This window comes from Pseudorasbora parva, chromosome 9 (assembly GCF_024679245.1).
Source record: "Pseudorasbora parva isolate DD20220531a chromosome 9, ASM2467924v1, whole genome shotgun sequence".
In the NCBI taxonomy this organism is placed as follows: Eukaryota; Metazoa; Chordata; class Actinopteri; order Cypriniformes; family Gobionidae; genus Pseudorasbora; species Pseudorasbora parva.
In genome coordinates, this window is record NC_090180.1 from 5,798,861 (window position 1) to 5,812,188 (window position 13,328).

The 13,328-nt window shown below is 36.7% G+C and overlaps 1 protein-coding gene across 2 annotated transcripts in view; it reads right to left on the reverse strand.

Moving 5' to 3' along the window:
* Positions 1-13,328, reverse strand: part of atp6v1h (ATPase H+ transporting V1 subunit H) — a 48,808-nt gene that overhangs the window by 25,337 nt on the left and 10,143 nt on the right. Inside the window, exons 6-9 of one of the 2 annotated variants that reach the window (XM_067453634.1) lie at positions 12,956-13,060; positions 7,940-7,993; positions 6,811-6,908; positions 3,709-3,901 (exon numbers count right to left, since the gene is read on the reverse strand). In XM_067453634.1, the coding sequence (XP_067309735.1) occupies positions 3,709-3,901; positions 6,811-6,908; positions 7,940-7,993; positions 12,956-13,060 (450 nt within the window). The remainder of the gene's footprint in view (positions 1-3,708; positions 3,902-6,810; positions 6,909-7,939; positions 7,994-12,955; positions 13,061-13,328) is intronic. The other variant, XM_067453635.1, reaches the window with a different exon arrangement.

Consider the following 13,328-nt stretch of genomic DNA (forward strand, 5'->3'; position numbering starts at 1 on the left):
CATGTTTGCTAGCGGCTGATCTTAAAGTGACAGCAGTCATTAATGTTCCTCAAAGAACAAAGATAACAGAATGTATCAAAATCCTTTATTTATTTACAGATGGAAATGTGATTATGAATTCCAGACTTTCAATGTGACCGTAGACTTTTCAGCCCCACTGAACATCTACTGTTGAACAACGTGGTTTTAATTTGTTTATTTGGACGTTAGAGCATGATTTGAACCTAGACCTCTCGCAAAACGTGAAACATTTCTCAGAACCACAATATTTCATTTAAAGAATTGTAGCTTTAATAAGGAGTCTATATTTAATGCATAATTTATGTAGTTAACACTGTAAAGCGTTTGATAACTGTATTCAATTTGTGTATATTGATTATATATGAACGCCACAGGTAAAATGGCATTTATTATACTGGGTTTATGTGAAGTTCACTTAATTTAAAAGTTAGTTTAGTTAGCTTTCAATTATACTGTAATGGTGAATGTCTATAATTGATTTTAAAAATTCATAGTAGTATAAGATACACAATTATCCCATGATCAGACTTTGAACAGTATAACCAATTACGGTGAAAAAGATTTGAGTGACATTGATTTTTACTCAAGTGGAAGGTATAAATGTACATGATTCTTTCTGTTCAGGGAGTCTCTTTTGGTTGTTGTGACCAGTGAGCTCCCAGCCATGAATAAAAATGTGTTCCTGTGGAATAGAAGTACTATATATTTTATGTTCAGAGGACCACAGCAGGGACCGTGATAGTGTTGCAAGACTATAGACCCACACTCGGGGTGAGGCTGTAATACTCAGAGTTAATATTAATGATCCTGTGTCGGACAAACCTACACCTGAGAAGGACGGTGTATATAGATGCTAATTACCCCAATATACCATAGTATTATACTGTATTATATTTGGGACGAGAATTATCCCAAAGACATTGTAGTATTGTATTGATACTTTAGTATTGCATTACATTATATAATATTGACAATTATGATGTTGTTTGAAATGTCTATGGTGAAGAATTACCAGATTAGGAGGTTGTATTCATATTCAGAATTTCCACAACATTTGGCAACACATAAATCATGAACAGCTCAGAAACCTGATAAACCCAACACACAGCGCTAGTTAACAAGATGATGGATTGTTAGCATAGTGCTGTCCTACACCTTCCTTTGTGACATTCTGCATCTATGAATACTTACAGACTGCTTTCCCATTCAGTGGAAATAAGACATTGATGAATGAGCAGCAAGTGTGGCTCACTTGCATGAGAGTGAATGAACATGTCAAAGAGAGACATTAGGATGGAAAGTTGAAAAATGATAGTGACATAACAGTGCGAGATGTCACTACAATGTCAGATAGTTAGATAGTATGACAGACATATAGCCAACATTTAATTTTTTTCTCTCTATCTAAGAATATATGTAGAGATGGAGAGAGTGAAAAACAGATAAAGGGAAATAGACATAGATAGATATAGAGAGAAAGAGAGAAATATAGTGCGAGACAGAAAGAGTAGTGAGAGATCAGTGAACAGATACGTTCAGTAAATGAATGAATGAATGAATGAATGAATGAATGAATGAATGAATAAATGAATGAATGAATAAATGAATGAAAAGGAAATAACTATATTATGTTAATTTATATTGTATTAATCCGTCATATTTGTTGTCTATGTCATGTAATTGCATCTGTTCTTTTGGAGAACTGTCTCAGACCAAGTGATGTACCAAACCACTCCTATTTAATCAAATCTCTATACTAAGAACAGAGACATAGAGCTGTGCAGTTGATTACATAATATCAATGAAAAATGTAGGGTGTGTACGAATAAAAAGAGGTCTATAATCAGATATAATAATCGGTTGATTAATATGGAGAGTGAATCACAACTATGCTAAACTACCGACCAATATTCTCAATCCTGTGTATTTTAAGTATTGCTTTAGACCTATATATAACACTGGCGAGGAGTGTATTAAATGTGGAACATAAATAATGGCAAATGTGAAGAGGCAGATCCATTGATAGCTGCAAAATGGAAGCCATGTAATCATGGACAGGCAGAGTGTGCGAATACCTGGTCAGGACAACTTAATAAGCTCTTCAGCAGGTGAGATGAATGAAGCGCTGCACTCTAATTCAATACTGTCAGCGACATGGACAATGAATTCATTACACAACTCTAATACCAACAGAGCCCAGCTTTCAGGGTTAATTTAAACATTAAATGTAGCCTGCACCAAGAACGGCATGAGCGGTAAAATAAAAATCAGAATAAGAGTAACAAGCAGCCTGTTTTTTGTGCCTCGGCTATGAATTAAACAAACATGCGCCAGCAGAGGAAAAGTAATAAGCCCGATGGAAGATAAAATGCCTTAGGACTACATTTGGTCTAGCACTATATCCTAATTCAAATAATCAACATGAGCAGGAAGGGCAATGTGGGGTGACATTTTTTTCCATTTCTAGCCTCTAAAAACCAAGCACTGAATGGGCGATGACGCGAGAGTGTGGAAGAGATTAAAATCAGCGCTTTTGTCAATCTGCAACCTTAATAAGGTAATAATGGGGTTCTTAGTATATTCACCATGAAAGCTCTTGGTAAATTAAATCCTTTCAGAATAAAAGAGTGAGTGATCTGCTAATGGACTTTGAAGAGGACACCTTCTGCTGAGCGATGTCCTGATCTAAAAAAAGTGAGAAAACAGACACACCTGTCCATCTGAAATGGATTTAGCACATGTACAGCTTTGTTCACAGTTACCCCCCCCCCAACAATAAATATTTGGACATCAGACCATCTTTCATTAAGTATTTTTAGAGATATGTTTATATGGTGCCTTTACTTATTTTCATTTAGCAGATGCTTTGCCATCTATTTCCTCTAATTGCAGTGATGAATGATTGGGGTCAAGTGTCTTTAAATGAAATATTGTGGTTCTGAGAAATGTTTCACGTTTTGCGAGAGGTCTAGGTTCAAATCATGCTCTAACGTCCAAATTAAACCAATTAAAACCACGTTGTTCAACACTAGAGATGTTCAGTAGGGCTGAAAAGTCTACGGTCACATTGAAAGTCTGGAATTCATAATCACATTTCCATCTGTAAAAATAAATGATTTTGATACATTTTAGAATAAAGAAACATTACTTATTCAAAACTATTCACACTATTTATAGGTCTCTAAAATCAAATAAGCAAATGTGTGGATAACAAAAAGCACTAAGAAAAGTAAAATAAATTGTTATTCTAATAATATTATTTATTAAAAAATGATTAAATTGTATAAATGAAATTGCATTGATTCTTCAAAAATTGCATAATAAACACTTTTTAGCTAGTGGTCTCAGATTTTTGGACAATGGCATATTTAGTTTAGCACATTATTTTGTGATTTCAATGTAATGGAAAGCAGACGGATGAGTGATGGAGTAGGAGTGTGTGTCTGAGAGGATTCAGGAGTGGATTCAGTGTGAAATGACCTATTAGTTTAATGCAGCTGAGTCAGTTGCAGATTTTTAGGGGGGCTGAAATAAAAGGGTCTAGGGTCTACAATCACATAATGCTGTTTTTTTTTTTTTATATAATTTGATGGTCAATACTTTATTTAGTTGCATTCACAAAGTCAGGAAAGGAGACTGGGTTGCTAACGAGTCTGGTTTGAAGCAGACACGTTTCATGACACATACCCTGAAAGCAGCCAGAATTATGCGAGTGACCTTCTCTTTGACAGACTCTTGAAGGATGTCGGAGAGCGCCGGTACCACATTGTAGCGCCGCAGCTGTTCGCAGAGTTGTGGGCTGAATGCCAGAAGCCATACGCAGAAGATCATCTGATACTGCAGCTGGAAGCCACACTTATTGCTCAGCACTGCCGTGATGCTGAAAGATGCACATACAGAACAGTGGAAGTTAGTAAACAATGGGGCATCTCTCACTCCTAATGGTCTGCTGAGAGGATGCTCTTCACAAAGTTAGTCCTGATGGTTTGATGGGTGAGCCGAAGGGTGGGGGGGGGGGGATGATAGCCCACATTTTTGTGATGTATAATGAGGCCATTACATGAAAGAAATTTTACTTGAGAGGCAAGAAAAAGAAAATTATCTTCAGAGAAGCCTCATTATCCTTTTTTTTTTTTTTACTCTGTACACTAGCAAACAAAAGATCCTTCATGATCACAGGGCTAAAACCTGCTGGGACAATGAGAGATGCTATCTTGTTCAACAAGATTTTTTTTTCCAATACTGCAAGGAACGAGGAGCATAAAACTGGCGCGAGCCGAGCACCTTAGCTAATTGTGTGCGGTAAGCATCAAAACAAATAAAAAAATAAAGAAATTAAAGAAACGACAGGGTTTGCACCTCTTTTGACCAATCAATTTACATAACTTTCCCATGAACTTCCCAGTTGTTTGTTGTTCAAGACTATACTGGTTACACAAATTTTACTTAAACGGAGCAAATCCTAGCCAGTCAAATATTTTAATTCATATTTACTTAAATAATTATAAAATGTTGAGTAAAAATCAAATAACAAAAAATGATAAATAAATACAATTTCAATACATACTAACATTTAAAAGTTTGAGGACAATACTATTCTATTTATAATACTAATATATTATATTTATATACTATTTATAATGTTACAAAAGATTTTTATTTTAAATAAATGCTGTTCTTTTGAACTTTTTGGAAAATGTCTACAGGTCCTCAAAAAATTAGCATATTGTGATAAAGTTAATTATTTCATAATGTAATGATAAAAATTTAACTTTCATATATTTTAGATTCATTGCACACCAACTGAAATATTTCAGGTCTTTTATTGTTTTAATACTGATGACTTTGGCATACAGCTCATGAAAACCCAAAATCTCAAAAAAATTTACATATCATGGAAAGGTTCTCTAAACGAGCTATTAACTTAATCATCTGAATCAACTAATTAACTCTAAACACCTGCAAAAGATTCCTAAAGCTGTTAAAAACTCCCAGCCTGGTTCATTACTCAAAACCGCAATCATGGGTAAGACTGCCGACCTGACTGCTGTCCAGAAGGCCATCATTGACACCCTCAAGCGAGAGGGTAAGACACAGCAAGAAATTTCTGAACGAATAGGCTGTTCCCAGAGTGCTGTATCAAGGCACCTCAGTGGGAAGTCTGTGGGAAGGAAAAAGTGTGGCAAAAAACGCTGCACAACGAGAAGAGGTGACCGGACCCTGAGGAAGATTGTGGAGAAGGACCGATTCCAGACCTTGGGGGACCTGCGGAAGCAGTGGACTGAGTCTGGAGTAGAAACATCCAGAGCCACCGTGCACAGGCGTGTGCAGGAAATGGGCTACAGGTGCCGCATTCCCCAGGTCAAGACACTGTGGGCTACAGAGAAGCAGCACTGGACTGTTGCTCAGTGGTCCAAAGTACTTTTTTCGGATGAAAGCAAATTTTGCATGTCATTTGGAAATCAAGGTGCCAGAGTCTGGAGGAAGACTGGGGAGAAGGAAATGCCAAAATGCCTGAAGTCCAGTGTCAAGAACCCACAGTCAGTGATGGTCTGGGGTGCCATGTCAGCTGCTGGTGTTGGTCCACTGTGTTTTATCAAGGGCAGGGTCAATGCAGCTAGCTATCAGGAGATTTTGGAGTACTTCATGCTTCCATCTGTTGAAAAGCTTTATGGAGATGAAGATTTGTTTTTTCAGCACGACCTGGCACCTGCTCACAGTGCCAAAACCACTGGTAAATGGTTTACTGACCATGGTATTACTGTGCTCAATTGGCCTGCCAACTGTCCTGACCTGAATCCCGTAGAGAATCTGTGGGATATTGTGAAGAGAAAGTTGAGACGCAAGACCCAACACTCTGGATGAGCTTAAGGCCGCTATCGAAGCATCCTGGGCCTCCATAACACCTCAGCAGTGCCACAGGCTGATCGCCTCCATGCCACGCCGCACTGAAGCAGTCATTTCTGCAAAAGGATTCCCCACCAAGTATTGAGTGCATAACTGAACATAATTATTTGAAGTTTGACTTTTTTTGTATTAAAAACACTTTTCTTTTATTGGTCGGATGAAATATGCTAATTGTTTGAGATAGGAATTTTGGGTTTTCATGAGCTGTATGCCAAAATCATCTGTATTAAAACAATAAAAGACCTGAAATATCTCAGCTGGTGTGCAATGAATCTAAAATATATGAAAGTTTAATTTTTATCATTACATTATGGAAAATAATGAACTTTATCACAAAATGCTAATTTTTTGAGAAGGACCTATATATAGCACAGCATTTTCAACATTGTTAATTCTAAATGTTATTAATAAATGCAGCAAATCAGCATATTCGAATGATTTCTGAAGGCTCATGTGACTGAAGACTGGAGTAATAGCTGCTACACATTCAGCTTTGCTATAACAGGAATACATTACATTTTAAAATACATTTTAATATTAAACAGGCATTTCAAATTGTACAAATATTTCACAAATTACAACTTGCACAAATGGAATAGCATTTGTATAAAATAAAACATAATAATATTAATAAAGCAATTGCAATAGGGCCCTCCCACCATCGGTGCCTGGGCCTTAAATGTTATTTAATATAATATTGATATTATTAATTTCTATGTGTTTTTTGTAGGCCTAGAAATCACAATTATAAAATCCTCCAATACCTAAGGAGATAACCATAACCAGATTTCCATAACAATGGGAGCTTAATAACTCTCACGCATTCTCTACTATGTGCGACATTACACAAAACCTACATATTAGTGGAAAAGTGAGTATTACCAGTTAACTCCGTCGGCCTCCACCCAGGCGAATCGGTATTCATTCACTCTCAGCATCAGTTGCAGGCAACCAGCGACACACTGAACGTACTGGGAGCTCTGTAAGGGTTTGAAGAAAAAATACACATACACGACACAGACACAGACACGCACAAATTAGCATGCACACAAACACAAAAGGACAACACGAACAGAACAATTTAGAGAAGCAGGGAAATGGATGCATGACATAAGCCCTTTTTTTCCGGGTACTAGCAAAATAACACAATGAAACTAGGCTGCTCAAGCAGCATTTACACTCTAGGTAATTCTGCATTCACTTATGCACGTGCAGTACAGTTCTGACTTTCAAAAAAACGCCTTTTGGGTAACATGCTGGATCAAAGAGACAATCCCACAATGCAGCAGAGAAAAAGCAGCAGCCTTGAAACCTGGACAGAGTGAGTGAATCATAGAGAGATGTTAGAGGAGATGTGGCTGAGAGGAGAGAAGAGACTCAGTCATTAACTGGGGGAGACGATGCTGTATATCAGCATCATATGCATAAAAGCCGAGCGGTCCAGAGAATAGAAGAGACAGGGAGGCAGGTCATGTAGAATAGCAAAGTGGAGACGTCTTAAGTGCCATGAGAGGAAATTGAATTAAAATTTGTGCCCGCTTGCATTGCGCCAGCAGATTTTGACTTGCGTCACATGATGAAAAGAAAAAATATATTTCTTTTCAAATGAACTCTAAAAAGCGCAAAATAAATGAAAGAGGAAGATTGCTATAGTGCAAGACAAACGCCTTCTGGTGGTCCTTTCAATCTATCAATTCTAGTGGTGTGTCTCAGGAAAAAAAGCAGCTGAAATATCGGAATTATGACCACAGCCACCGGCAAGAGAGGAAAGAATCTTTGTAAAAAAAGCTTATAGATGGACTGAGACAAAAAAGGTGGTGTTAGAGAAGTGCAGCTGTAGGAAAAAGTGAAAAGATTCAAAGTGGATATGAATGGGGGAAAAAGCAGTGGACAAGAAACGGCATGTGTTGCATCTCAGAAAAGAGAGGGGTGAAAATCTCGTCCTCTGAAAGGAGATGGAGGCTCGTTCACACAGCTGCACATCCACCTCCTTCATCCGTGACATACTCACTTCACTGGGGGAGATGGTCCCTGTTCCAGGTTCAGCACCTGTACCATGTAGTTTCTAACAACAACAAAAAAAAAAGATAGAAAAAAAAAAATTGTGATTTTGGGCCTTTTGTTAGAGCGAACTTGAGCGATATGCTCCTGCTTGAGTGAAACAGCTTGTTCGTGACAGGCAATCGTCTAAATTCTGTGGGAGACTGGTCCTGAATTCATTTCGGTCTCAGCGGCACTGCAAAATGAAATGCTCAAGTCTGTTACAAGAGCCAAGTCACAATTTGGGTGAAAAGCAACAGGCAATTAATTAAACTGGTATTTATAGTCCTTTCTGGCTTAGAAAAGACAACATTTTTTCCCCCTGAATCATTAAAAACGTTTACTCTCAGCTTTCGCAGCTTAGCTACAATGAACCAAATTTATGGAGTGCACAGTGAATGGACTAATAAACATGAACTGCTTTGAGAGGTCTTTTTATTTATGATTTTCAGCATTCATTAAATCAAGAGGGCCCTCAGGCTAAAATAGGAAACCGCATGCAAAATACAACTTCCTATTACTGTACGGTGATTTGTAGGGGAAATGAAAATGAAAGCTGGACTTTATCATGTGATCTGTAAGTAGATGCAGTCACTAAAAGCCAGAATGTTGGTAACCTTATCAGACAGCAATTGACTTCCATCGTATACTAATAGTATACTATCAACTGGTTACCAACATTCTTAAAAAAAATCTTCTTTTGTGTTCAACAAGAAGGAAGATTTGGAACAACCTAAGGGTAAGTAAATTATGACAATTTGCATTTTTGGACGTTAGCCATTTTTATTCAAATCAACTGAATCACTAGTAGTCATAAATCACTGTTTTAAACATATTACCTAAAAATAAAAGTAAGTGAACCTGCTGCTAGTGACACTGAAGAGAAAATGAAAGAACTCAAAGTCTGAGGTAAAATGAAAAGATTTTGTTTTCTGCTTAAGATATACACTTTTCAAAATAATCTTTTCATTTTGGAATGTTACATTATTGATGTTAATTTTGAGCACAGCTTTTGTCAAACTATAAAGCAAAACATTAAATATAAAAAATGTCGTTAATGTGATATTTTATATTGTTTAACCCACTTAACGAATAATTTTGCAAAATAATCACAATAGGAGTAATTTTTTTATACACATAAAATATAAATTTCAACATCACAAAAAAACGAACGAGTAAAAAAAAAAAGCTGTGAATAAGAACAAAGAAACTAACAAGTGTACAGGAGAACAAACTATAATAGATTAAAGACACAAATAAAATAGACCTACCTGAAAAACTTCAAGCACTAGAAATAAGAAATTCTATAAATGATATAATCAAATGTATAAAAAACACACTATAGTTAATTATATATGCAATTTACTGGAGATGTGCCACCAGCAAAAAAGGACTGGCTCAGAATAGGAAAGACGTGAGACTGACTGGTCCAGGCCGAGCATGTGGAAAATTGGCTGATTCTGGTCCTTGGCCAGTCGATCAACCAATGCAAGTCTCCAAATTACACTACGTTTAATTGACACACATTTATTCTTATTAAAGTTACAAAAGTGATTTAGTCAAGAGCAGCGAGACACTTTCTATTTTTCTTTTATTGGCCGATTAACAGTAATGAACATAACCCAGCCCAAACCCAGCAGCAGTTATATTAGACTGAGAGCGAATGATGGATCCAATATACCGTTAAAGCCCAATTAGGTGACAAAAAAAACTAAATTTGAAGAACTAAATTACTCAAGTGCTGTATGAGCAGTGGCTTCAAACAACCCTAAAACAGCAAGTGTATAGCAAAATGAGTTCATTTTTAATTGCCATTGCACTTCAATGGGTTAAAATCACTTGTTTTTTAACTGCAATGCTTAAAAGTATTGCATTGATAAGATTTTATGATGGCAACATCACATAAGCATCACCACGATATAGACGATAGTCCACATTTCTACTACTTAATTGTGCCTACTGGTATATAGCCCAATCCCATGGAAAAGAGCTTTTATCTCTTGCTACTTTATAACATCCCTTCTGGTACACTGACAGGCTTGGCTTGACATATATAAGTCATATGTGACCCTGAACCACAAAAACAGTCATAAGGGTCCATTTTTGGAAATAAAGATTTATACATCTAAAAGCTGAATAAATAAGCTTTCCATTGACGTATGGTTTTTTAAGGACAATATTTGGCCAAGATACAACTATTTGAAAATCTGAAATCTGAGGGTTAATCTGAGGGCCTTTAAAGTTGAAGTCCTTAGCAAATTAAGTCCTTATAGCATATAACTACATAATAATAATAGTAATAATAATAATACATTTTTAATATATTTATGTTTGGAAATGTACAAAATATTTTAATGGAACAGAATCTTTACTTAATATGTTTAAAGAAAAAACATATGAATAATATGAAAAAGAAAAATTGATCAATTTGACCCATACAATGGCTATTGCCACAAATATAGCCTTGCAACTTCTGACTGGTTTTGTGGTACAGGGTGGCATATCTCTACATTAAAAATGTATAGTGGGGAATAGAAGAAAAAAAAAAAAGTCAGACATATAATACAAGATATTGTTTCACCAATTCTGTCAAGCCATTAACTCAAGCATAACCTCTAGAACACTTTGCTGAACCGGCACATCTGAGGGTTTCTTTTAAAGCAAAGAAGTTGGTACCACCACAAGTTACATCGACCCCATGGTCCCATGTGCTGGTGGTAAACGACTCAAGCCACTGCACTTAGCACCACAGCACCCTTGAGTGAATCTCTTAATCTGTATCTGTGTCTGGCCTTCTGCAGCAGAGCTCACAGCTCATTGTGAGTCAGGAGGATCCAGGTTCAAATCGTGCTCTAGGCACTTCTCGGTTCAATCTTCTTGTTGTGCCCTTTATATAAAGCACTCAGCAGCAGTTGTGCCCTGGCACGGCTGCCTCTGCAGATCTCAACCCCCTACTGTGTGCCTGTAGGATACGAGGAGTGACACAGTACATACAAATTCACTCGTTCCTGTGCAAGAGTTACTTGACACATGGGTGGCCTCAAAAAACACTAGTTAAAATGATTGTACTTTGCAATTGGTTTATTTTATAACAGAGTGTAAATATAAAATTAGACTGCCTGCCTATTTTTCTCTAGCAATTCTCCAATGACTTTCCAAGCAAAAGTATTTTATATATAAAATGTAAAAAAAAGAAAGACCAAATCTGAACTATTTGCTAATGAATCATTCAAACAAATTTGTCAACCTGTTCAAACTATTCCGTGAAAACAAATAAAAAAATACTTAAATGCTCATAAACTGGACATTAGGGGAGGTGAGGAGATGCTTAGCTCACGAGACACGAGATTGGGTTCACGAGAACGACAAGATTTTTGCACAGTATTTTTAAGAAAACCTCAATGACAAAACTCATGACTGGAAAAATAATCTGCAGGAGCATTTTGATGCATGCCTTAACTAATCTTCTTTTAATCAATGCCATTTCTGAGAATTAATCATCATATATTGAAAGACAACAATATAAAAATCACTGTAACGAACAAATTCAACTGACTGGCTTCTCTCCTTAATAATTTCACATGAGTCCCTTTAGACCTGTAAATTAATTATAAGCTTCCAGAACTTTTGACTGAGGCTGTGTGTGGCCTGTGTGTGAGAGCAAATCAGAGACCAGACCTAAGAGGTGGTTATAACTACACACCCCAGCATAAGATAGCGTTGATATTTGGAGACTGGCTATTATGACTGCCTAATTTGCACGAATCAGGGTGCACGCGTTTACTGTGGCTTTTGATTCCTGATAGCACATACTCATGGAGCGGCAGTGCTGAGGGCCCATTCTAGATAAGACGTTTATCAGACACTATCAGGCTCTGTTGCACACAAATCTTCCACCATGGTGCTGTCAATCATCTCACCTTACTCTCGTCACATGATCAGTGAACTGTGATTCCTGCAGCTCTCAAATATTCATGACTTTATTGTTTTTAAATTTTAAAAGTCCTTGATATTTCCAGGTTTATATTTAATCCAGTTTAATAAAACTAGAAATTGTGCTCAATCAAAGATTTATTAATTTATTTTATGTTTTAGAAGTTTTTTATTTTATTTTTATTTTGCAACAAAAAAAGAACATTTAATTTTAAGGTATAAATTAGATTTTGAACCCTAAATTTTCTGTCACCTCAGTCTTTTGGACTTAATTGATACAATAGAAATATTTAATTTGTAAATGTTACTGATAAAGTAAATAAACTAAACAACTGACACAAACAGCCTTCTTCCATATGAATTTTTTTAAAAAATGGAAACCAGCACATGGCCAGTACTTTGACACATCACAAATTCTTTTATGTCTCTGCTTGCCTTTCACAATCCAGTGAAAGGAGGACGCTTGGAAAAAAAAGAGAGAAGAAAGAGATGGCATCTTTTGAAGCTTCATTATATAGGAAAATTTACATCATAAGGCACAGAGACAACACAAAGTGCTGAAGCACAAAATGCACAAAGATCCAGCTACAGTAGGTTATGTTCTGTCAGCAGATGTGTTTTAGATAAAGTGTCTTTTCAAAAAAATTTAAAGGCAGCTGAGAAATGGAGAGAGCTATCAAGAGCATTCCTCATTTTAAAAGAAGAACCTCTCACAAAAAAAAAAAAAATCCCTGAAATATCTTCAAATGTTGTCTTTTTTGGTGAATAACCTGTCATCATTTACTCACCCTCATGTCATTCCAAACCTGTATGAATTTCTTTCTTCTATCGAACAAAACAGGACATAAGAAGAATGGCAGCTGCAAACCCCAGTATAGCTCTTAGTCACAAATATTCTGTATAACATTTCCTTTTATGCTCCAACGAAGAATGAAAGTCACATAGGTCAGGGTGGGCAAATGATGACAGAATTCAAATTTTGGGGTAAACTATTCCTTTAATTGGTTGGAGAGAGAAGGTCTGTAAAAAGTAGGATGGAATCTCTGTTTTCTACCTGAGAGCTGAGCTGGGTCTTAATCCAGTTGAAGTAGTAGTTCAGGTCACTGCCCTCCATCAGGTCACGTCCCCAGGCAGCCAGCTTGGCTATGATCCTCGCAGCCTGAGGGGTAGATGAGAAATGTCGCATCAGTGCTTGGAAAAATGTATTTCTGTCAGACGTGGCTTTCATACAGATGCTTGAATATAGGAATATTAAAAGATGCCTTGCGGTGCTGTGACCTAGTGGTTAGCACACTTGTTTGGGCACAATGAGCTGTGATAATGAAGACAAACAAGAGTTTAAATAGAGCTCATAACAACCCCCATCCTTTCCTGTCCTATCTCTGTTCTCCTCTGCATAAAGGAAAACTAACAGCTCTAGCTTTCCT